Source organism: Corythoichthys intestinalis, chromosome 1, assembly GCF_030265065.1.
Source record: "Corythoichthys intestinalis isolate RoL2023-P3 chromosome 1, ASM3026506v1, whole genome shotgun sequence".
In the NCBI taxonomy this organism is placed as follows: Eukaryota; Metazoa; Chordata; class Actinopteri; order Syngnathiformes; family Syngnathidae; genus Corythoichthys; species Corythoichthys intestinalis.
The window spans coordinates 31,670,135-31,697,030 of record NC_080395.1 but is presented as its reverse complement, the minus strand read 5'-3'; the positions used below and the strand labels follow the sequence as shown (position 1 = coordinate 31,697,030).

General features: G+C 38.5%; 1 protein-coding gene across 3 annotated transcripts in view; it reads right to left on the bottom strand.

Moving 5' to 3' along the window:
- Nucleotides 1-26,896, bottom strand: part of myo5aa (myosin VAa) — a 119,753-nt gene that overhangs the window by 50,838 nt on the left and 42,019 nt on the right. For all 3 annotated transcript variants that reach the window (XM_057837957.1, XM_057837955.1, XM_057837956.1), the window contains exons 3-13: nucleotides 21,882-22,053; nucleotides 19,379-19,523; nucleotides 16,669-16,825; nucleotides 13,819-13,962; nucleotides 11,354-11,435; nucleotides 10,650-10,757; nucleotides 10,474-10,580; nucleotides 8,441-8,706; nucleotides 8,260-8,341; nucleotides 5,525-5,665; nucleotides 5,336-5,461 (exon numbers count right to left, since the gene is read on the bottom strand). In XM_057837957.1, coding sequence (XP_057693940.1) covers nucleotides 5,336-5,461; nucleotides 5,525-5,665; nucleotides 8,260-8,341; nucleotides 8,441-8,706; nucleotides 10,474-10,580; nucleotides 10,650-10,757; nucleotides 11,354-11,435; nucleotides 13,819-13,962; nucleotides 16,669-16,825; nucleotides 19,379-19,523; nucleotides 21,882-22,053 — 1,530 coding nt within the window. The remainder of the gene's footprint in view (nucleotides 1-5,335; nucleotides 5,462-5,524; nucleotides 5,666-8,259; nucleotides 8,342-8,440; nucleotides 8,707-10,473; nucleotides 10,581-10,649; nucleotides 10,758-11,353; nucleotides 11,436-13,818; nucleotides 13,963-16,668; nucleotides 16,826-19,378; nucleotides 19,524-21,881; nucleotides 22,054-26,896) is intronic.

Here is a 26,896-nt window from a genome sequence, read left to right as displayed (position 1 = left end):
AAACGTCCCCAACTCCATTGACGCTTATGGGGGGTGCTGCCATTGACATCCATGGACGTCCAAAATTTTTCCCATTCATTTTCAATGGGGAAAAAACTAAATTTCTCCAAATCGACAGAAAATGAGCAGATATCAATAGGACGTATACCCCAAACGTCCCCAACTCCATTGACGCTTATGGGGGGTGCTGCCATTGACATCCATGGACGTCCAAAAATTTTCCCATTCATTTTCAATGGGAAATTTTTTTTTTTCCCCCAAATCAACAGAAAATGACTAGATATCAATAGGACGTGTCCCCCAAATGTCCCCGATTGCATTGCTGCTTATGGAGGGTGATGCCATTGACGTCCAGGGACGTCCAAACTTCCCATACATTTCCAATGGCATTTCTTCATGTTTGTTCATTCTATTGATGCCAATGTACTTGGTATCCATTGACGCTTATGTAAGTTGATACCATTGACGTCCATGGACGTCCAAAATTTTTCCCATTCATTTCCAATAGGAATTTTTTTTCCCCCAAAATCAAAAGAAAATGACTAGATGTCAATAGGACGTGTCCCCCAAATGTCCCCAATTGCATTGCCGCTAAAGGAGGGTGATGCCATTGACGTCCATGGACGTCCAAACTTCCCATTAATTTCTAATGGCATTTCTTCATGTTTGTTCATTCTATTGATGCCAATGTACTTGGTATCCATTGACGCTTATGTAAGTTGATACCATTGACGTCCATGGACGTCCAAAATTTTTCCCATTCATTTTCAATGGGAATTTTTTTTTTTTCCCCAAATCAACAAAAAATGACCAGATATCAATAGGACGTGTACCCCAAATGTCCCCGATTGTATTGCTGCTTATGGAGGGTGATGCCATTGACGTCCATGGACGTCCAAACTTCCCATTAATTTCTAATGGCATTTCTTCATGTTTGTTCATTCTATTGATGCCAATGTACTTGGTATCCATTGACGCTTATGTAAGTTGATACCATTGACGTCCATGGACGTCCAAAATTTTTCCCATTCATTTTCAATGGGAATTTTTTTTTTTTGCCCAAATCAACAAAAAATGACCATATATCAATAGGACGTGTACCCCAAATGTCCCCGATTGTATTGCTGCTTATGGAGGGTGATGCCATTGAGGTCTATGGACGTCCAAACTTCCCATTAATTTCTAATGGCATTTCTTCATGTTTGTTCATTCTATTGATGCCAATGTACTTGGTATCCATTGACGCTTATGTAAGTTGATACAATTGACGTCCATGGACGTCCAAAATTTTTCCCATTCATTTTCAATGGGAATTTTTTTTTTTCCCCAAATCAACAAAAAATGACCAGATATCAATAGGACGTGTCCCCCAAATGTCCCCGATTGTATTGCTGCTTATGGAGGGTGATGCCATTGACGTCCATGGACGTCCAAACTTCCCATTAATTTCTAATGGCATTTCTTCATGTTTGTTCATTCTATTGATGCCAATGTACTTGGTATCCATTGACGCTTATGTAAGTTGATACCATTGACGTCCATGGACGTCCAAAATTTTTCCCATTCATTTTCAATGGGAATTTTTTTTTTTTGCCCAAATCAACAAAAAATGACCAGATATCAATAGGACATGTACCCCAAATGTCCCCAATTACAATGATGCTTATGGAGGGTGCTGCCATTGACGGCCATGGACGTCCAACTCTCCCAATCTTTTCTAATGGCATTTCTTCATGTTTGTTCATTCTATTGATGCCAATGTACTTGGTATCCATTGACGCTTATGTAAGTTGATACCATTGACGTCCATGGACGTCCAAAATTTTTCCCATTCATTTTCAATGGGAATTTTTTTTTTTTGCCCAAATCAACAAAAAATGACCATATATCAATAGGACGTGTACCCCAAATGTCCCCGATTGTATTGCTGCTTATGGAGGGTGATGCCATTGACGTCTATGGACGTCCAAACTTCCCATTAATTTCTAATGGCATTTCTTCATGTTTGTTCATTCTATTGATGCCAATGTACTTGGTATCCATTGACGCTTATGTAAGTTGATACAATTGACGTCCATGGACGTCCAAAATTTTTCCCATTCATTTTCAATGGGAATTTTTTTTTTTTCCCCAAATCAACAAAAAATGACCAGATATCAATAGGACGTGTCCCCCAAATGTCCCCGATTGTATTGCTGCTTATGGAGGGTGATGCCATTGACGTCCATGGACGTCCAAACTTCCCATTAATTTCTAATGGCATTTCTTCATGTTTGTTCATTCTATTGATGCCAATGTACTTGGTATCCATTGACGCTTATGTAAGTTGATACCATTGACGTCCATGGACGTCCAAAATTTTTCCCATTCATTTTCAATGGGAATTTTTTTTTTTTGCCCAAATCAACAAAAAATGACCAGATATCAATAGGACGTGTACCCCAAATGTCCCCAATTACAATGATGCTTATGGAGGGTGCTGCCATTGACGGCCATGGACGTCCAACTCTCCCAATCTTTTCTAATAGCTTTTACTTTGTTTAGTGCCATTGACTGGCATTATGGTCCATTCTATTGATAGACCTGAGTGGGGCTAAGATTTGTATCTCCACAGAGGAAAGACCAAGGTGTAATTTCTCCCGAAATTGCAGTTTCTAGTTATTATTATTACCTTGGTCTTTCTGAAAGAAAGAACAAGGTATTGTTATTGTGCAACTTTATTGTACTTATTATTTATTCATCTTATTCTCCGCGTTTTTTTGAGCCAACGCACAGCCCAAACCGTAGCACCGATCGGCACAGTTCAAGTATCGGCACGACCGGAATTTTCGCGTGACGATGGGAATTTTTCAAACCGCCACGAAAAATTTTCCGTTCGCCCGTAAACGGCAATTTTCCGAAAAATAAAAAAAGTTTCAAAATGTATCTAGTCCTACAATTTTTGACCAAATCACATAATTTGGGCATCAAAAATTCCGGGACGGTGAGGGGCATAAAAGTTGTATACAGAATTTGGCAAAAATTTACGGTTCCCCGGAAATTTGCCAAAAACTTTCCTATTCATTTTGAATGGAAAAAAAACGCGCGCTTCACAGCCCGAACCGTTAGACCGATCGGCACCGTTCAAGTATCGGCACGACCGGAATTTTCGCGTGACACAGGAAACTTTACAAATGGCCCCGAAAAATTTTCCGTTCGTCCGTAAACGGCAATTTTCCGTGAAAAAAAAAAAAGTTTCAAAATGTATCTAGTCCTACAATTTTTGACCAAATCACATAATTTGGGCATCAAAAATTCCGGGACGGTGAGGGGCATAAAAGTTGTATACAGAATTTGGAAAAAAATTACGCTTCCTCGGAAATTTGCCAAAAACTATCCCATTCATTTCGAATGGGAAAAGTCCCATTCACTTCCAGTGGGATTTCCAATGGAATTTACATTGCATTGATGCCATTGACGGCCATGCATGTCGAATCTACTGATGCCAATGTACTTGGATTCAAGTGACTATATGGATGTCGATGCCATTGACTGCCATGGACGTCCAAATTTTTCCCATTCATTTTCAATGGGGAAAAAACAAAATTACCCCAAATCAACAGAAAATGACCAGATATCAATAGGACGTGTCCCCCAAACTTCCCCAATTCCATTGACGCTTATGAAGGGTGCCGCCATTGACTTACATGGACGTCCAAAATTTTTCCCATTCATTTTCAATGGGGAAAAAACTAAATTTCTCCAAATCAACAGAAAATGACCAGATATCAATAGGACGTATATCCCAAACGTCCCCAATTCCATTGACGCTTATGGGGGGTGCTGCCATTGACGTCCATGGACGTCCAAAATTTTACCCATTCATTTTCAATGGGAATTTTTTTTTTTTCCCCAAATCAACAGAAAATGACTACATATCAATAGGACCTGTCCCCCAAATGTCCCCGATTGCATTGCTGCTTTTGGAGGGTGATGCCATTGACGTCCAGGGACGTCCAAACTTTTTCCCATTCATTTTCAATGGGAAATTTTTTTTCCCCCCCAAATCAACAGAAAATGACTAGATATCATTAGGACGTGTCCCCCAAATGTCCCCGATTGCATTGCCGCTTATGGAGGGTGATGCCATTGACGTTCATGGACGTCCAAACTTCCCATTCATTTCCAATGGCATTTCTTCATGTTTGTTCATTCTTTTGATGCCAATGTACTTGGATTCCATTGACGCTTATGTAAGTTGATACCATTGACGTCCATGGACGTCCAAAATTTTTCCCATTCATTTTCAATGGGAAATTTTTTTTTTCCCCCAAATCAACAGAAAATGACTAGATATCATTAGGACGTGTCCCCCAAATGTCCCCGATTGCATTGCCGCTTATGGGGGGTGATGCCATTGACGTCCATGGACGTCCAAACTTCCCATTCATTTCCAATGGCATTTCTTCATGTTTGTTCATTCTATTGATGCCAATGTACTTGGATTCCATTGACGCTTATGTAAGTTGATACCATTGACGTCCATGGACGTCCAAAAATTTTCCCATTCATTTTCAATGGGATTTTTTTTTTTTCCCAAAATCAACAGAAAATGACTAGATATCATTAGGACGTGTCCCCCAAACTTCCCCGATTCCATTAACAATTATGAAAGGTGCCGCCATTGACGTCCATGGACGTCCAATTCTCCCATTCATTTCTAACGGCTTTTACTTTGTTTTTTGCCAATGACTGGCATTATGATCCATTCTATTGATAGACCTGAGTGGGGCTAAGATCTGTATCTCCACAGAGGAAAGACCAAGGTGTGTAATTTCTCCCGAAATTGCAGTTTCTAGTTAAAACAGTATTTACCTTTGTAAAATGCTTGCATAAAGGCTTTGAAAGCTTTAAACGCCTCAAACTCCAAAATCCAATTTTAAATATACATTCTTTTCTGACCACTACCATACTATTACGTACAGCGTAATGTCATTTATGTATGTTTGATATCAGATAGCCTCATGGGAAACCCTGTGTTAGTCCTTGACCCATTTATGTGAAACCTCATACCTACTGTAGGACCTGAAAATAACGCTGCCTTACACCATAAGTGAATTTCAAGAACCACTCTACTCGCTCAGCATGTGAAAACAAGCGCTAACAAAGAAAAAGCCCTCCGGCAAATCTAAAAATAGCTCACAAAAGCACCGCAAAGCCAATCTCTTCATGAATCTCTGATAAAAAAAAAACACTTTCTAATTATTCAAACAATAAGTTTATAACTTCAGAGCTGAATATTGGGGTTGAAAAGGTTGAGCGCAGTATTTGCTATGAAAAGAGGTGTCAAGCTCACCTTATCGGCAAAATGTTGAATGATGAAGGCACAGTTGGACATGCGCGGCTTTTCGAAGAGGGAGCACGTCTTCAGATGGGTGTTGTACAGCTTTTGAGCCCATGAATCGTCGGAGCCTTTAGGCATCTGAGGAAAGACACGGCATGAATGAAATGCTGTAGCTAATAGCAAATAGCTAATATACAGTACTCTGCACTCTTCATCCAGCAGGTCCAGAATGCCCATCTTGGCTTCGATGAGGTTGATGCAGGGCTGATTGTCATAGAAGTCGATGAGAGTCCAAGGAATCTGCTCCTTCATGTACTCTTCCTGCTCCAGTTTGAACACATGCTGCACTCACACAAAAACGCAACATGCACATTTAGATGCTAACTTACTATAGTGTTTAAAAAATACATTAAATAAAAAACAAAAACGTTCACATTTACAGCAGAATACTTAGGACTGTAGTTGCCAGAAATTTTACCACTAAAAAAAGGGTAAACCATAAAAGGTTTACTGTCAAATTAACAACAAAGTACAGTTTTGTATGTCTGAAATTGCTCTCTCTTTCCAAGCAGGGATTGAATATACAGTGGATAAAATCTGCACAAAATCACCATCAAATGTGATCTGAGCTTTGTCAAAATCACACAGATAAAAAAAAAAACAGTGTCTGCACTAACTAAAACCACCCAAAAATGTATAAGTGTTCATATTTTAATGAGGATAATATGCAAACAATGACAGAAGAGGGTAAAAATAAGTAAGTGAACCATCACATTTAATAATTTGTGGCCCCCCCTTTGGCAGCAATAACTTCAACCAGACGCCTCCTGTAGCTGCAGACCAGTCTGGCACATCGATCACGACTAATCTTGGCCCATTCTTCTCTACAAAACTGCTGTAGTTCAGTCAGATTCCTGGGATGTATTGCATGAATCGCTGTCTTTAGGTCATGCCACAGCATCTCAATGGGGTTCAAGTCTGAACTTTAACTTGGCCACTCCAGAACATGTATTTTGTTCTTCTGAAACCAGTATGAAGTTGATTTACTTCTGTGTTTTGGATCATTGTCTTGTTGCAGCATCTATCCTCTTCTTAGCTTCAACTGTCTGACAGACTGCCTCAGGTTTTCCAGCAAAACATCCTGGTATACCTTTGAATTCATTCTTCCATTAATAATTGCAAGTTGTCCAGGCCCTGAGGCAGCAAACAGCCCCAAATTATGACGTTACCTGGACCATGCTTCACGGTGGAGATGAGGTGTTGATGTTGGTGAGCTGTTGCATTTTTCTTCCATACATGATGTTGTGTATTACTCCCAAACAATTCAACTTTGGTTCATCAGTCCACAAAATATTTTGCCAAAACTTCTGTGGAGTGTTCAAGTGCCTTTTTGCGAACATTAAACAAGCAACAATGTTTTTTTAGACAGCAGTGGCTTCCTCCGTGGAGTCCTCCCATGAACACCATTCTTGGCCATAGTTTTACATATAGTTGATGTGTGCACAGAGATATTGGGCTGTGCCAGTGATTTCTGTAAATCTTTAGCAGACACTCAAGTGTTCTTTTTTTTTTTTTTTTTTTTTTACCTCTCTGAGTCTTCTGCACTGAACTCTTGGCGTCATCTTTGGTGGACTGCCACTCCTTGGGAGCGAAGCAACAGTGACAAACACTCTCCATTTGTAGACAACTTCGCTGACTGTTGATTGATGAACATCCAGACTTTAGAGATGGTTTTGTATCCTTTCCCAGCTTTATACAAATCAAAAATCCTTGATCGCAGGTCTTCAGACAGCTCTTTTGACCGAGCCATGATGCACATCAGACAATGCTTCTCATCAAGACAAGTCTTACCAGGTGTATGTTTTATACTGGACAGGGCAGCTTTAAACCACTCATCAGTGATTGGGCACATACCTGACTTGAAATGTTTGGTAAAAATTAATTTCAATTGCTCTTTAATTCTCCTTAGGCAAAGGGTTCACTTACTTATTTTTCCCTTCTGTCATTGTTTGCACGCTATCCTCATTAAAATATGAAAACCTATAAATGTTTGGGTGCTTTTAGTTAAAGCAGACACTGTATTTTCTTCTGTTTGATTTTGACAAAGATCAGATCACATTTGATGGTTATTTTATGCAGAAATGTGAGAAATTCCAAAAGGCTCAGATTCTTTTTCATACCATTGTACATCATCACTGTGGCAGTTGAGCATGCCGACTACTCAACCAATCAATAACATTTATTTCTATAGCCATAATTAAAATGGGAAAAGCAGGAGGTTCTTTAGTGTTTATTTCTGGATCATGTTATATAAGAGGGGAGGAGATGTAACATTTATGTCACACATCTGTTGCCATAGTTGTGCGCTCCCTGTGGGTGAGGTATTACGGTAAAAAGGAACCTAAGTGATGAGTCGTGTGCACATGGGATAAGAAACACACTGAATAAATAAGTGTTGCTCCACTCAAGTCTCGGCCTTAAATGTACTTCGACTGAGGAAGTACATAACAAAACTGAGCAGATAGTCCAGTTTAGTCTGAGTTGCTGGTAAGCTCAGGGAAGCATGTTTTCCCATCTTTCTAATCACACACCTTTCTCGGTGGTCACTACTAGTCAGTACACTCAAGATGACGCTCTAGGTTCAAAACCCGGTTGGGGAGAAGAGCAAAAGGAGTGAAGCGATGTCACCAACGCCAATAAGACATAAGGATTTTAGTATGAAATACTTAAAATTTTTTAACACAGTTTACTGCAAAAAAACATCTACTCTAAAATTTATGGAAGCACTCTACCATTTTCACGTCTATTTTATGGTTTTCCCATTTTTTAGCAGTAATATTCTTGCAACCATAGCTGCTAGTATTTTACAGTAAATTTAAAAAATGTTATTCATCTATTTACAATATATACTGTTAATATTAATACATTGTCCGCACCATGTTGAATTGCTGCTGGAGTTTCTCATTTGCGTAGTTGATACAGAACTGCTCAAAGCTGTTGATTTCAAACGTCTCAAACCTTGTTAAAAAACAGAAAATGTTTTTTTAAAAATCAATTGAAGTGCCAGATTAAGGCAATATTCTTACCGTTTGATTGACAATCAATGGAATCTCGTACCCGTAAATGTCGAGGACGCCGATGAAGGAGTGCTGCTTCATATTGGTGATGAGCGCCTTGTTGACGTGCTCCACGATCCAGTTGAAGAGCTTGGCGTAGATATGTTTGGATAGAGCGTCACGGGCGTTCGTAGCCTGCAGGCGGGGGAGGGTCTTGATATAGGTTTCTGTTGCTGTTTTCAACTTCCTGTGGCACAGCCACTGAGCCATGTCCTCGTAGGTGACACCAACCAACTCGCAGAACTTCGTCAAGTGATGATTGTTGGGCTACAAAAAGAATGAGAAAAGACCACATATACAGTGCTGCTCAAAAGTTTGTGAACCCCCTCAACATTTTGGAATTTTCTATTATTTCAACCTGATTTCCTAATCAATCAATTCAGTAGTTTTTTTTTGTTTTTTTAACAGTTGTGTTGTCGAGACTAAATTAAAAAGAGTTTTCATCAACTGATGTAGGTGCAAAATTGAACTGTTTGGTCACAACCAAAACCGCCATGTCTGGCGAAAAGTCAACACTGCATACCACCAAAAGAACCTTCTCCCAACAGTGAAGCATGGAGGTGGGAATGTCAAGATCTGGGCTTGCTTTTCATCCTCAGGACCTGGACAACTCCACATAGTCCAGGGAATCATGAATTCTGAGGAATATTGTCAAATCCTAGAACATAACCTGACGCCATCTGTTTTGAAGTTAAAGCTTGGCAGAAGGTGGATCATGCAACATGATAATGATCCAAAGCATTCCAGCAATACAACCAAGGAATGGCTGAAAAAGAAGAAGATTCGTGTTCTGGACTGGCCCAGTCAAAGTCCTGACCTAAATCCCATTGAAATGCTGTGGCGGGACCTGAAGCGAGCAGTTCATGCCAGACGCCCATCAAACCTCTCTCAACTTACTGCGTTCTGCAAGGAAGAATGGGCAAAAATCCCCCAAAGTAGATGTGAGAGGCTGATTAGTCACTACAGAAACCGTTTGGTTGAGGTAATCTCTGCAAAAGGAGGCGCAATATCCTATTAACTGAAGGGGTTCACATACTTTTGCACACATGATATCTGAGTTTTTCTTAAATCAACCACTTTTGTTAAATAACGAATGACAATATAACTATTTCTTTTGTTTCAGTCCATTATTTGGAATGTCAGTATTGTGGATTTGGGTATAACTTAACATTTAATAAGGTTATTTTAGTTTTTTTTACAAAAAATCTGACCATCGCTGTGGGGTTCACAAACTTTCGAGCAGCACTGTAGATAATAGACCACATAGACTCACTCAATGAAGCATTTAATAAAGACAAGCATTTTTCTCCTTCATTCTTGTTGAAAAATAATTTGCTGGGACAGTAGCATTTTTAAAACTTTTCATAATTATTACATTTGAAGTGCTTAAAAAACATATATTACTTTTGGGGGAAAAAAAGTGAAAAAACTTGTGTATCTTTTGTTGTTATCATGTATCCTTTTCCAATGCTAAATCTGAAAAAAAAAAAATACATTGAACACAAAAAAAAAAAAAAAAAAAAAAATTGATTTTGTTTTGAGGTGCTACTTAGTGGTTTTTCCACTTATCGCGGCAGGTTCTGGTCCCCAATAACCGTGAAAAATGAAGGATCACTGTAAATACAAATTGAAATAAAAACGTTATAATGACATATTGAATTGTGTATTTATTTATTTGACACTCCTGTTGATCCATAGTAAATGGTAGGGGAGTTGGGTGATTTTTTTTTTTTTAATCCATTAAAAAAAAAAAAAAAAAAGTATAAAAATATTATTCAATCAGATTTTTATTGAACAAATGATAAAATGAAACATGGAATATTAATTGAGAACCAGAGTCCATATAAGTGGACGTCACATTTTTAGATTATGGAGGTAAAAATTGTATACCAAATGTTAATATTGTGGTATAAATTACCCAAAATGTGACGTCCACATATGTGTTGTTTTTGTAATTACCAAAAACAATCACTTGCCATATAAAGGGTTAAGAGAGGAAACCAAAATATTGAAGGGAACTAGCGATATCCTTACGGGAATGAGGCTGCTATCCGAATCTCTGTCTTTGATGTCCACATTTCCCAGATGAAGAATAGCAGCTAGAACTTGAAACAGTCCCATCTGATAAGATTCGTTAATACCTGTGGGGGAAAACATTATTTCTTCTATTTTCTATTTTTTTGAGTGCCTAGTAGATTCGACTGATTTACCAAGCAAGGAGAAGGCGTTGCGGGTGGTGCCGAGCTCCTTGCTGTCGTCCACCCCTTCGATAACGGGGCTGCGGCCCTGCCGGGTATACAGGAAGTTGTTTGCATTGCCTGGAGTGGAGAAAATCAGATTTGAAACAGCTTTACTCTTTCATGACCATGCCCAAAAATACTAAATCTTTACATACCAACACTTTAAATCAAGGCGTGAAGCGTTGCTAGGCAACAGGGCCAGGCATATGACACTGCGACAGGCAGTCTATTTACCGAGCTAGCAAGTCAGCAGGAGAGGAAAACAGCAGCTGGGTGTGTGTGTGTTCCCTGACTAAGATGAGCAGGTGCAGGTCCACAGTGGGAGTGCACTGTATGAAAGCTTGTTCGACAACACAATCTTATGTGTTGATACTATAACAGTGCCATTAAATAGCCAAACATGAGATGTTACAAGTGATGTAACCCCTTATGCACTCATTTAACTCATTGGCTGCCGTTGACAGCACTAGACGTCCAATTCACGGAGCCAGCATTGGCACTGAAGCATGCACAGCCAGCCCTTCTTTAAATAAATTGGATGTCTATTATTGTCAATTACCTTTAGTGTTATTTAGGACCATAACCAGAGTGTATTTCTGTTTTCATTCATTTTAATTTGATTCATTTTGCTTTCATATTAAGTGTATGTGTGTGTGCGTGTGTCTGTGACTTACTCAATTGGAGGTTCTTGAATTCGGGCAGATGCGATGAAGCGCAGAGCTGATAAAAGATATGATAATTCCGCTCTTCGTCCGCCTGGATGAAAGAACACAAAAACAAAGGATAGCACTCGATATCTTCTGTTGTGGACTGTTTCAATATGCGTGAAATTGACGTGAAATGACATTTCTATATATAATCAGCCAATCAACAAAGCTTTATCATTCAGCCAAAGACCTCATAGCCAAGATTAAAGTGGAAGTTCAGAATTTTTTAGAATTTTATTAGGCTTAATCTTCGAGTTTAATTAGTCCGTGAAGTTGATTTCACCACATTCTATGCATTTTGTTAGTTATTCATTAATTTCAGAGCTCCGGAGTGGCTAAGCTAGCAAGAGTCAAAAGGTGCCATCATAGCATGCCAATAAAACAAAGATATTAACATATCTTACACCATCAAATAAATTCAAAATGCAGATCGTTGTTCAAAATACCCATGCGAGTATACCCAGAATATCCAGTTCGGGTGGCGTTCCAATTATTATTTTTCCTGACCCGAAGAACTTCAACATAGTGAAATATGCATTTAGAGGCTGTGGAAACAGAAGAAATGGGCAAATGAGAGTTTCCACAAATTCCCCATGAAGAACAATACAAACTGTGGATACTTGCTGCTGGCTACGACATACAGTGTATCACAAAAGTGAGTACACCCCTCGCATTTCTGCAGATATTTAAGTATATCTTTTCATGGGTCAACACTGACAAAATGACACTCTGACACAATGAAAAGTAGTCTGTGTGCAGCTTATTTAATTGAGTTAATTTATTTTCCCCTCAAAATAACTCAAAATATAGCCATTAATATCTAAAACCCTGGCAACAAAAGTGAGTACAGCCCTTTGAAAAAACGTACATCCTAAATGTCCAAATTGAGTACTGCTTGTCATTTCCCCCCCAAAATGTCATGTGACTCGTTACAGGAGTGCTGTCACCATTGGTGCAGAGATTGAAGAGGTGGGGGGTCAGCCTGTTAGTGCTTAGACCATACGGCGCACTCTACATCAAATTGGTGTGCATGGCTGTCACCCCAGGAGGGAGCCTCTTCTGAAGACGGTACACAAGAAAGCCCGTCCGTTTCATCAGACCATAGGACATCGTTCCAGTAATCCATGTGCTTTGTTGACATGTCTTCAACAAACTGTTTGTGGGCTTTCTTGTGTACCCCCCCACCTCTTCAATCTCTGCAGCAATGCTGACAGCACTCCTTTAACAAGTCACATGACATTTTGGAGGGAAAATGACAAGCAGTACTCATGACAAGCAGTACTCAATTTGTACATTTAGGGATGTACGTTCTTTCAAAGGGGTGAACTCACTTTTGTTGCCAGGGGTTTAAATATTAATGGCTATATTTTCAGTTATTTTGAGGGGAAAATAAATTAACTCTATTATATAAGCTGCACACAGACTACTTTTCATTGTGTCAAAGTGTAATTTTGTCAGTATTGTCCCATGAAAAGATATACTTAAATATCTGCAGAAATGTGAAGGGTGTACTCACTTTTGTGATACACTGTAAACACCATGGTGGAAAAAATATCACTCCAGTCTGCAGCCGATTACCTACAGAGTTGCGAGATTACAAATGTTGCTGTTCATAATACAGTTATTGACATGCAATGGTAAGTTTTAATAACTTCATCCTGAAAACAGCCATCACTATTGATTGCATGGGTCATCAGTGATTTTCATGCGTGCATATGTTGTTATTAATTGGCATGCTAGGACGGGCCCACTGACTTGTGTCAGCTTCGCCACTCCATAACTAACTAACTGCAAAGAATTTGTTGAAATCAACTCCACCGACTAATTAAACCCCTGCTAAGTGAAAGATTAAGCCTAATGTAAAAAAAATCTGAACTTCCCCTTTAAGCTAAATGTGACAAGGAACCATCTGTTTTCCAACATCATTACCAAACACTGCTAAATTAAAAAATTATGTTGTCTGTGTAAAACGGGGGCATACAGTATTCCAAAGAGATCAATTTATTCTGTTACGCAACATAAAGCAAGACAAGAGTTCACATTGTTGCAAAGCTGGTTGCTTCTGCAGTATGCAAGAATTTAACATATCTCTTGACCTTCTGAGCTCTTCTCATTCTTGAAACAACAATTTATGCCATCTGAGATAACATGTACAAATCTTAGTTTATATAACAATATTTTTTTTCAAAGCATGTTTGGAAGTTTGGAATGTACGTAACTCACAGAACAGATGAGAAGAACAGGAAAAGCTTCTGCTGATACATGCTGCAAGGTCTTTTGCAAGACCTTGCAACATTTATTTATACATATTTATATCGCTATATATTTATGTAGATTTAAAATAAATTGTACCTTTTCAGTACTTCGGCAGTAAATTAAAATAAAGCCCATTTAGTTTTTCAGCCACGAAAAAAAATTGTTAATACACTCACCTGGAACACTACTCTGGACTTTTCTAACAGATATGTCCTCATGTTTGCCCCAATGATTCGGTACCGGTTGTCAAAGCCGATCTCTATGTACTTCCCAAAACGACTGCTGTTATCGTTCCGAGTTGTCTTGGCGTTTCCGATAGCCTGGCAGGGGGCAAATGTCATTATAATCATTAGAGCACCAGTGACGTCAAGCAAAATGATGTGTTGTTGTTGACAAAAAATTCTTTGTGAAGTATAAAACAGTACACATGTCTCCAGCCTGGCCGCTCATTAAAAGTTAACAAAACCCACAAAAACAAGTTTAAAAAATCATAAAGTCAGCTGATTTTTGTTTTAATATGACACAACTCATCAACAGTCGTGTTTGGTGATGTGTCCATGCGGTTCATACAAACACAGGATTTTCCCCAGTGCTTTATAAGCCTGGTGGGCTGCCAGGCTAAAACAGTGCTGCAAAAGAAAAGTATAAAAAGCATACCGGTACATATTTTAACTACATTTGGCGAAACGGTTGCAATGGCGCCATCTTATGGTCAATATGTGAAAAAAACCTGTCCCAGCTCTATGCCATTGCACTGAAATGCATTTGATTTCTAATTAGGTGTTAAAAATGTACTTCAATCTGTGCATTTTTATGATAGTCTATGTTTAAGAATTGAGAAAAAATGGCTAATAATACTACAGAGTCAAATTTTTGAAATTCTTCACAAAGTGTGGGCCACCAGTAGGGTTGGGCATCGAGAATCGAGCATCGATGGGAACCGGTTATAACACTCCGATGATCCCGGAATCGTCCGAATCTTTACATTTCGATTCCTTGTTTTGATGCCCTGAGTTCAAAGACTGATATTTCTATACAGAAAGTACAGGTTAAAATTAGCACTGTGAGAAGTTCATTTAATTTAAAAAATCGTCGAGAAGTTAAGACTTTAATATAAAGTATGCAATTTTTTTTTTACCCTGCCTTTTAAAATTATCTGAATCAAGAATCGTTCGGAACCGGAATCGAAACGTGGAATTGGAATCGGAACCTCTACATGTCAAACGATGCCCAACCCTAGCCACCAGTGGATTTCTCTACCACCAGGCTTTGCAAGTTTTGTGAGTCTGCAAACAGTTAAGTGTATAGACCCCAATCATGTGACGTCACAACTCCGCCCCCCTGACTGGTACCGCCATATTGTCTGTCAGCTCATCGTGTTTACATATTACTGCTACATACGTTCCTCCTATTACTGCGTGTTTTTCTGCTTGTCTAAGGAATCACCGCCTAGTAAAAGAACCCAAAAACCTTCCTGACAATCGTTAACATTGATTAATCAAAATGGTGAAGGCATGTGTGGCAGTTGGTTGCAGTAACAGAGAAGATAAGCGGTCATTTTAGTAGTTGCTATGTGCCCATTGTTAAAAGGGCAAATCTCTAGAGCAGCACGGTTTATCTCGGTCCATGATGCATTTGTGTCGACAGCCGTCAGACAGTGGCGAAAACATCAATTTGATGCCAACACGGTCGTAGACATCATCAGACGGAGACTACGAAGCTCTTCGCCACGGTCGCGCAGCAAGAAGGTGAGCGCAACAATATGTGTTGTGCCGAAAAATAGCCGCCCGGCGTGAAATGTCCCCCCTGACAGGAGCGCCCACACGGAAACGACTTTCTTGTACCGTGAATATGTATTATTTTACTCTGCTTGAACTAATAAATGTCATATCTGTGTGATTGTCATTGGGATATGGTCGTGAAAACCTGTCGACTATACATTTCTGTTCAAAGATGGTTATGTTGCCCAGTCCACGATTTGTTATTAAAATATAGTACTAATATTTTGTGTAATTTAATTATTTAAAACTGATCTTACAGTCGTAAATCCATTACTGTAATGCGTCCATGAAAACATTTGATGTTTTCACGTCAATAAAGCGTTATAAATAAGAGCTCCCGTCAGGGGGACATTTCACGCGGGGCAGCTATTTTTCGGCACACACCAGCCCGTTGTCGATTAAGTTTCATTTTACAATCGTGACAACGGTGACGCTCAGCTGATCAAATGTCGGTTTATATTCGGGCCGGTGCCGATTTTGGGTACCAGACTCCTCATCGTGACATAAACTGGAGTATGACTGGAAATTTTGTGGTCTCAGGACGAGCTCTGACGCACAGGACGGGACTGGACGGGAGGAAACATCGGTTTGGGCATCAAATATGGATCTGGCAACTGGATCGACCGAAGCTTTTCCAAATAGCGGCTTTTATGCAACTCATCCAATGAGTTTACAGCATCTGAAAGCACCGGGGCTTCCATAATTTGCAAGTAAATCCACCTTTAGAAACTACGAGCATTGACAATACGGACACACAATGACGGACAATATGGTGGCGCAATACAGCAATCACGTGATTGTGTGACGTTGGTGATTGGGGTCTATAAACTGTAGCCCAGACCAGCATTTGGTTTATAAAATGCATACGGCATTATTGTGTTTACCCTATACAGGTTTTATTGCAGTGTGTTTTTGCTGAGTAAAGCCCAACAATAAAGTCTAACACAGTATTAATTCTGTCTGCGTCAGCAGAGTAATTTCAATGCCTCATACAAATAGCCCTTGGTCCTCTTACATACGTTCAGGCTCTGTAATATGGGAAAAGCAAGATGCAGTCATTGAGTCTAACACTGCAATGACATCACTGTGACCTAAGAAAGCGTTCTATTCATTCCATGAACTTCTCCTTGATTTGTCAGAGTCGGGTGGACGTGGCTAGGAGCAGGGGAGTGATGCTGGTAGAAAGGAGAGAGGGGAAAAAAAGTGTAGCAGAGCATGAGAGAGGAGAAGGAATAAGACAGTCACCTCCATGATGGGGTTAGATGCCAACACTTTGTCCTCAATGTTGGCCTCGCTGGCCGAGCCGCTAACAGTGGCAAAGTATCTCATGGCATACTTGGCTGAAACGGTCTTTCCTGCCCCAGACTCGCCACTTACAATGATGGACTGATTCCTCTCATCCCTGCAACAGGACAATACAAAACACAGCTTCTTGGTGGAACATTTTGCAACAAAGCAACAGAATAAGATGTATAAGAACACTGTCAAAAAAAACTAAAAAACTTTATACTACGCAAAATCACTGCCAGTGGGAGAACGTTATGCTAGCTGTTGCCAGAAGCTAACAGTATGACAGCATTATGTAAAATGGCTAATGTCTGAAGTATAGAAATATTTTACATTTGGATGAGCTTTTTTCCGTTAATACATTGCTGAGGTATTTGATTGGTACTCTGCATGGGCAGATTCTCAAAATCAGATGACTTGGACTCGAACTCGGGTGCAAAAATATGTGATGGGGACAACGGTACATTTTACTCACTGTGCTTGAGAGATTTATTGTCAGTAAAGTGTTTATTTTTATTTTTTCAAATGATCATTATTTATTATTATCTCATTCTTCAAACACATGCAGGCAGACGCACATAATGTGAAAGTAAGTAAAAGTTGTGTTTTAAATCAAAGCAAAATTGAAGAATGAAATCTTGTTCATGTCTCATTTACATCTCTGAGAAGTGAATAAGCAACAGTCAAGACCAGAGTGGCTTTCTCAAGTTTTCTCAAATGTGTCTCGTGAGAAGTAAGTCTCACAGTGAGCATTACAATTTATCAATAATGTTTCACAGCTGTCGCCTTTTAAGGTCTCACCGAGAGACAACTATGAGATCTTTTGTTCATCTCAAATGCGTCTCAATTTGATCTCCTTACTTGGACTACCTATCTCAGTCATGTCTCAGTGAAAGATATAGATGAGCAAAGTATTTTATTTCTTAAATTTTCCTCAAAGCTGCCTCTTTTCCTGATCTCGCCAAGCAACCCTCTATTGTGCCAGTTACAAATATTTCTCATTTTGCTCTCCTTCCAGTCTGTAATTGCTCATTTTGGCTTCTCAAAATTCTTTTATTGTAAGAAAAGAGTAGTGTCTGCTGTGACATGTGCAATCACATCTTAATTCATCTTGTGCCAAAATATGAGCAAATAATATAATTGGGCAAATAATTCAATAACGTCTGGTTCATTTACACAATATAAAAATTAGCGATGTGACCGAAAATTCAGCGTTGAAAAGTATTGTCTGAAAAATCTAAAAATGCATTCTCGGTTTTTGGTTTTGAAGACTGAAAGGCACCGAATAGTGTGAAAAACCTTAGTCCTCTTGTGATTACGTAATCAAAACACTGAGAGAAGCAACACGCTGGCTGACACTGTCTCGCTAAAACTACTGGTTCACAGCCAACATGTCTGCAATTTGAAAGTATTTTGAAGTCACAAAGAAAAATGTAAATTTTTAACTGAAGGAAAATAAAACAAATTTGCTTCATCACTGCTAGATGCTCTTTCTGAAGTTGCTTTCAATTGATGTCGCGCGTCACATCGAGTACAAGGCATTTGAGCCTGTGTGCGGCTCAGTGGTATAGAAGTTGTTCCCCAATCAAGAGGTTGTGAGCTCGATTCCCTGTCCTGATGAACTCGTTTAACTATCCTTGAGCAACCCCACGCTGCTCTTGATGCTGCATCACCAGTAGGTCGATGAGGATATTGTGTCAAAGCACTTAGAGTGCCTAAAAGGTGGAAAGGTGCGATTTAAGTATCACTCCATTTTCAATTATGAGAATTTCCCTTCTCAAATCAATTTCATTTGTCTCAATGATGTCTTTGCTCATTTTGACTCATCCCCTGACAAGCACAAACTCAGAAACAAATAAGCAGAGAATGAGATAAATTTGAGATGATTAAATTCGTCTCACGAGATGAGATAAAGCAACAGATGAGCAGCAATTATTTGCTATGGGGCAGTACGAAGACTGATTAACAATTGCGTTTGATTTGACATTTTTTTAAATAACTCCTTTAGTGCCACTGACGATAATGTGACTCTTATGCTGTAAATTACCACATATTATCTATCACTAGTAAACGTCCAATCCATTTGAACTGATAAACGTCTAGCGCCGTCAATGGCAGCCAATAAGTAAACATAATATTTGTATTTCATTTTGTGTGATTAAGTGTCAGCTAAAATTCTCTTCATTGTGATTTTTCAGTGCTTTGATATCAGGTACATCACTGTAGAAGAAACTGGGCTGCCTCTGAGTCGCTTGACATTTTTCATTTTAAGTTGCCCATTGAACCCTCATCTCCTGCCCTCCCTCTTTTGAAAAGACAGGATATTCCTTAGAATGCCCTCTTTCATGAACACTCTCTAAGAGTGCCTTGGGTGCAGAACTGATTCTTGACAAAACTGAAATGCTATTGGGGGGCTGTGCAACACACTTGCTACACTGTTATTCGAAAATGTCAAAATATACGCACACTAAATGCTGAGTGATATTAGACACGTCACGTGAGAAATCACTGGCTAGCAGTAAGATGAGAAGGTACTTTAACTCCACATTGTAAATGATATGACGAGTGAGCGTGAGTCCAGTCTATATCTGGTCTAGATTTGACCTACAAATACCAAAGAGCAACAAGGAAGCTACATTATAAGTAAAAAATCAAGACTCATACGAACCTAGCCATCTGTTTGTAAGCCTCCTCTGCCACTGCAAAGATGTGCGGGTCCATGTCTCCCATGTTCTGACCACTGTATGCATTGATGATGTCTGTCCCGTAGATGGGCAGCGTCTCGTATGGGTTGATGGCCACCAGAACAATCCCTGTGACACACAGTGAACATACGGTATGATTAAGGATGCAAAAGAATTCATATAAAGACTAATTGAATACCGTGAACTCTGGCACCATCTTGTGGCAGGCAGGTGACAAGGAACTATGTTAATGTGAGCTGAGGAGTTCATGTTTGACAAGCAGTGCTTTGCTGAAATCATGAAACATTTGTAGGCAACTTTAAAGCTTTCTGTTTTTAGGGGTGGGGGGTTGTCACATTTTGCGGACTATATAAGCTTCCGAGGTACTTCCGCATTTCTGCTTGCGACTTCCGCTTTATACTATCTCTAACCAAAACAAGAGTGGAGCTGCAGTGGCATCACTTATCAAAATCCCTTTAAAAAAGACCATTTGGAAATACCGCATCCATCTGCCATCATCACGACATGGGAGAAAAACATGTTCATGAAGGCAGATGTGGAACCAAGCCCGTGCCATGTTGCAGCTTTGTTGTGGGAAGTTATGTTCTTCCTGTCCTTGCAGTTTCATGTGTCCGGTGCTCGAAAAACACTAAAGCTAAAATCTTGCGCATGAAACGACTTGTTGTCTGTGATATTGTTATTACGATGATGATTGTAATTATGATGATGTTTAATATTATTTACTACTGTACTGCTTCTGCTGCAACACATGCTATCTGCTGCTAGCCTGTTGCTAATCAGTACGTTTAGGATGACACAGTTACGTAAATGCAACAATGCAAGTGTTACAAATTTTTTGTTTGTTTGTTTACAGGTGGAAAACGCTGTTATGCAAGGGAAGACAACTTGATGTGCCTCAAAACAACACTTACTGTAAATTGGTGGACATATATTGAGACTACGTGCATTCTACTTTGATGATGGAAGGCTCTACTAATGCTCCACCTTCGTTAATATTTTTCAAAGAATTTTATAAATTGTGATTTATTGACTTGTTTTGCACATGCACAAACTGTTTTAAATAAAACAAGATATGGAATCATGTTGTCTAAAAGTTTTATTGCGATCGATATCTGCAATAAAAAACAATGAAATACTATTTGTGTTTATGTGTACATGTATGATGAGCTCATACCATACTACAAGTTAACCAGATGAACAATACCTAGTGCTATTTCCTTGTAACAAAAAAAAATCTGTGTCTGACCTTCTGCATAAATAATAACTGCAGAAACACCTGAATTTCCTAGACTAAAAAACATCTCTTATAAAGGTGAATAAAAGGTTAACTAAAAAGCTCTCTGAAAATTTTCCTAGATGGACAAAGAAATCATAGAAATAACTATATAACCCCGTTTTAAACAGACTTTTTCATATTGGCTGATTTAAAAAAATGACCGATACCGATACACGTCAAATTTCCAAATATCGGCGCCGATAATTGGCCCAGCCAATAATCAGTCTATCTCCAGTACAAATGAATCGATGCTATTGTGATAGTTCACTCATCATTTAGAGAGATTGCTTACCTGAAAATTTTCCAAATCCTCTTTTTTTGGGCTTCTTGACAGCAACAATAACAGTAAATGTCCTTTTTTTTTTTTTTTTTTTAAGTAATTTTTATTAATTTAGCATTTTAATTCTTGAATAAGAAGCACAGTGGGATTTAAATTTTTTATTTTTATTTATTTAAGACAAAAAAGGGGGAAAACGGTAAATAATCTCTATTTTTAAATATATGATCAAAAATGTTTTTAATTTAGCATTTTAATTCTTGAATAAGAAGCAAAGTGGGATTTAATTTTTTTTTTTTATTTATTTAAGACAAAAAAGGGGGAAAACGGTAAATAATCTCTATTTTTAAATATATGATCAAAAATGTTTTTATTTTACATTAATAGGAGAGGAAATCATTAAATATCTGTGATTAAATCACAAGCCACACAAAATGATTCGGTGGGCCTTGAGTTTAAAACCTGTGCTATAATAAAACTTGGTAGTACCTTTAAGTGAGAATAAGAGTTTGGTAAAAAAGTTACAATGTGTAGTTTACATATACTAAGTCAAGATACTTGTATCACATCAAAACTGTATTATAATCAATTTCAAGCTAAGCATTGGAAGATGTTTAATGCTACACAGAGAAAAAAAAAGTAGCGTGATACAACACTCACACAATTCTGAGATACGATGTTATGTGCAACAGCTTTGGTTAGCAACAGTTAGCAATAAATGGATTTACAGGATTTAAATGGATTTACAGCTTGTTTGTGTGGAAAGCAGGTGTCTGCTTGGGGCGAGGTGAAATTGTATAATGTCGACAAATTATGCTCTGAATTCAATAATGTACTATTGCAATGTGCTAATTACCATTCACATAGCATTGATTGTGATTCACACTCAAAACACAAAATGTAGACTGCCTACCGCAATAAGTGTAAATGAGCTTGGAGTCGATGAAGCGGACTTTGAGGTTATGAAGCACCGCCGGCTCGTGGAGGTAGCTGAGCGCCGTGAGGTCATTCTCGCCCACCAGGATGTCAGGGTTTCGCAGGTAGGGGAGGTTCCTGGTCTTGGGGTCCAACGTGTGCTCGAGATTCTGAAAGTGTGACATGAAGAAACATGTCATTTATGACCACATTATGAAATGCATGACTGTCCAACTCAGCTACAGCATGTAGTAGAAGGATATGCTGGTCTATTTTTATCTGTATGGGCTTAAGTACATTTCATTTACTCACATTTTTCTATCCAGGTCTCTGACACTTATCATGTGAAACCTGGGAAATTGTTTGAAAGCATCAAAGATCTGATATTGGCTAAAATCAGGGAGCATACGTGAATGCCATTAAAACCAATTTGAAAAATAAAGTATTCGTTAAATTTGGGGGGGGGGGGGGGGGGGGTTATGCGGTGGTAGTGTTGTCTGTCAATTAAGGAATGTCGCACTTCTCCAGCAAACATACAGACATTACACTTTAAAAAGGAGCTTCATTTGTTTCATTTGAGATTTCTGTTTTGCTTACAATTATTAAAAAAATACTTTATCAGATGTGTAAATTTTAATATTCATACCTGGCAAATGAGAGCATATTCTCATTTGTGATGTTGACTTGGCAGCAGACAGTTAAGTCAAACAAGAGGAAAATAAACTGTACAGTGGCATATATAGTCAGATAACATTACATTCTGAAAAGTTCAGATCAGGCTAAAACCAGAGGCAGCGAAGATATGGTACAGTAAAGTTTCTCTAACTTTTTGAATGACATTGGAAAGAATGAGGTGAATTTGATCTGTTCTCCGGTTAAATTAATAAAGATCAACCAATAGTGTGAAAATGTGAAAAAAATGCTTTCAATTTTCCCCGAAGATTTTTCTCATTGACTGCCATTCACAGTAATAGAATTTAAATACATTTTAACTGGGATGGCTGGCATTGCGTGATGTTCTTCATGTTCTTTACCAATGACTGGAATAGAAATGTAATACATTTGACTGTGGGGCTGACAGCTGATGAGTTCAAAGAACTGAACTGTTTTGAGGCAACAAAGTAAACAACCTATTGCTCAGCATTGTTTTTGGCAGCACTTTAAATTTTTGTCTTAGTCTTTTGTAAAGATTCACCGATACCAGTATTGGCAGGGGGACCGATTCGGCCCGAAATGGTGGTATCGGTATCAGCAAGTACCAACAAAGATGGTGCCAATACCATTTACTGGTCCAATACTACACTTGACCGCAGCCTTTTTTTCTCCTGACGCTCACTACACTCTCTGTTGTGTGATGACACATGATCACTTTGCATGTCAAGCAGCTATCGCTATTGGCTGCTCCAGACCAATGAGGGCAGGCCAATAGCCGCTCTTAACCAATGGCGGGGCAGCTTTTTCATATGTAGAAAAAAAAGACTACGAGACGAAAATGTCAGCGGTCTGGACATATTTCAGTTTATAATCTCCGTCGAGTACAATAACTGCATGCAAGATTTGCGGCCTGAAAGTTTCGAGAGGTGGAGTTAAATCGGCCGGTTTCAATACCCCGAACCTGATAAAACATTAGAAGACGAAACATGAACGAACACAAAGAGTTTGAGGCTACAACAGCAGCAACTGCTACCAAGAGAAAAGTTAGCTCACTTAGTCTACTTTTATTGTCTTTTACTGAAAGAAATGACGCAGTAATTTGAGACCTGATTCAAAAGTAGGTTTGCGACCTTTCAGAAATAGAAATAAGGGATGCCCCACCTTGTGCCTGAAGCCGTACAGGCGACGAAAAAAAGGGGCATCCCCAAAACTCCTACAGTGCAAAGTAATGTATCTACCATATTTTTCGGACTATAAGTCTAGGGGTGCGACTTATACCCTGGAGCAACTAATGTGTGAAATTATTAACACATTATTATTAGGGCTGTCAAAATTATCGCGTTAACGGGCGATAATTAATTTTTTAAATTAATCACGTTAAAATATTTGACGCAATTAACACACATGCCCCGCTCAAACAGATTAAAATGACAGTACAGTTTAATGTTCGCTTGTTACTTGTTTTTTGGTGTTTGGCGCCCTCTGCTGGCACTTGGGTCCAATTGATTTTATGTGTTACAACAGTTACACCATGAGTGAGCATGGTGTAATTATTGACATCAACAATGGCGAGCTTCTAGTTCATTTTTTGATTGAAAATTTTACAAATTTTAATAAAACGAAAACATTAAGAGGGGTTTTAATATAAAATTTCTATAACTTGTACTAACATTTATTTTTCAAGAACTACAAGTCTTTCTATCCATGGATCGCTTTAAGAGAATGTTAATAATGTTAATGTCATCTTGTTGATTTATTGTTATAATAAACTAATACAGTATTTTTGTACCGCATGTTGAATGCATATATCAGTCTTGTGTCTTATTTTTGCATTCCATTCATTTCGGTGTTATGGAGTGACACTGATGGTTTGGTAAACTTCTTAGCATGTTCTTTATGCTATAGTTATCCGAATAACTCTTAATAGCTATGTTACGTTAACATACCAGCTACGTTCGGATTTCGTTGTTCATGAATCACGTAACATTCTCATACTGTACACTTATTCAGAATGTTGTTCTCTATTGTATTTTTTATTTTAAATTGCCTTTCAGAATGACATATCTGTTCTATGTGTTGGATTTTATCAAGTAAATTTCCCCCCCAAAATGCAACTTATACTCCGGTGCGACTTATGTGTTGTTTTTTTTCCCCCTCTTCATTGCGCATATTTCGTCTTGGTTCAATACGGAACGCAACTTTTAATTCCCAATTCGGAACGATTCCTTATTTCAAAGGACGGGTGGCAAGCCTATTCAAAAGTGCTGTAGAAGTAAACTAAGCTAAGTGGCTAAGTGTGTGTTGCTGCTGATCCACAAAAAGGGAGGCTAATAAAGAGAAAGGATGCTATGGTCAATTATACTTAGAATTTCATGAAAGTTGCACTGTTTGGCCTTTGAGAGCCAAAACTAAGGGTTTAGAAAAGTTTATTCATTATTCATTCATTGTATTTTTACTTACTGCTGGGGGGAGGCTAATAGAGAGAAAGGATGCTATGGTCAATTATACTTAGAATTTCATGAAAGTTGCACTGTTTGGCCTTTGAGAGCCAAAACTAAGGGTTTAGAAAAGTTTATTCATTATTCATTCATTGTATTTTTACTTACTGTTGGGCTAGTATTATACATGTTTTAATTTCATGAATTTAGCACTATTTTGGCCTTTGAGAGCCAAAGGTTTATTTAACTATTGTCACCCATACCATACCAGGTATGCAATTAAAAAAAATATATAAATAAATTTCAAACAAAGTGGTATTGGTATGGTATTGGCCGATACTGCACAGCCAGGTATCGGTATTGGGGCCAAAAAATGGTATCGATGCAACACTAGTCTTTTGGACGAAAATACTTTTTAGTTATGTCCTATTTTAGTGATTTCAAAATGTTTTCGTCTTTGTCAATTTTTATTCGACAGTTTCTCAAAATATTTTCGTCTGTAAAATTCAAACTCGGTCCAAAAATAAAGGTTTCCAACAATTTCAAAGGAACATAGACAGACAAGCAAATGTTGTAGCGTCGACAAGGACAACGCCAACTTTATGATGATAATACACACTCAGCAGGAAAAGCAGTATGTTATTTTCAATTAAACCTACCTAAAAGCCACAAACTGTATGTAAAAAAATAAATAAAAATTGGAAAGTCCAAGAGTTTAACATCTTCTACACTTACTGACCAGAAAAGCCAAGTGGCTCTGCCTTAGTCTGCCCAGTGTTTTAAGAGGAAGCTCGCCATTCTGAAGCTAATGCTAATGCTAACCCGACTGTTACGGTAACGCTAGGATTACATTTACTACTACTACTACTTAGTCTCTTTTGCCAAGATAAAACAAATCTTACCATGTTTCCAAACAAGCAAGATGGAGCGCAGCCTAGCTTGAGACACATCCTAAACCCCGGAGAGGAGGGAGAGGCGCAACACATTTCACATGAGTGATACGAACCAAACACTACAACAGTGCAAGCTGACATACTCAGAGTACAATATGAAAATGTCACACATTGTGAACATATGACAGAAACCATGTTTCATTTTCGTCTCATCATCGTCTTGTCAGACGAAAACTCATTCGTCTCGTAACGTTCTAGTCCCCCAAGCCACGTTTTCAGCTCGTCATCGTCGCGTCATAAAAAAACAGTTCGTCGACGAAATATTTTCGTTATCGTCATTGTCGACGAAAAACAAAGCGGTTAAAAATAATGTCAGCTTAAGGTCATGTTGACAGATATTTAATATTTGCAGAAGAAATATAATTTCAATTTGATCACAGTGGAACAAAGAGACTGTACTGTTGCAAACTTAATAAACATTACATAAAGACCCAAATAAAACTGTTACCAAAGAGCCAATTATTGATATAATTTTTGCTTAACCCTATTTACTGGAAAACAGTGATGAAAACAAGTGTTATATAAGAACTGGTCAGTGTAGTGTCAATTCAAGCCTTCTTTCATACACAAACGAACTATGATCAATATCTTAAAATATCAATCCTTTTGTTTCTTCTATGTAAACTTTAGTTTTACTTTATATACTGATCTATAAGAGGATCAGACCACAAAAACTTACCCGTGCCTTCATTGGGAGAAACATTTTCAACAGAAGTGTTTCTCAAATATTGCATCAAGTGGAGCAATAGTTAAAATCCATTTCGATGATTGTCGAGGAAGCTCAGCTAAATCAAAATTTCTGGCCGGACGTGTGGGTAGCCAACGTCGAAATAAACAAAACGTCGCCACCCACTAGATGTATTCTAAGTGTATTTCACACAGATGAGTGTATCTTATCAGGAATATGTCATAAGATGCACTCCTCATGACTTAAAAAAAAATCCCGCTCAACTATGTTGTTGATTACA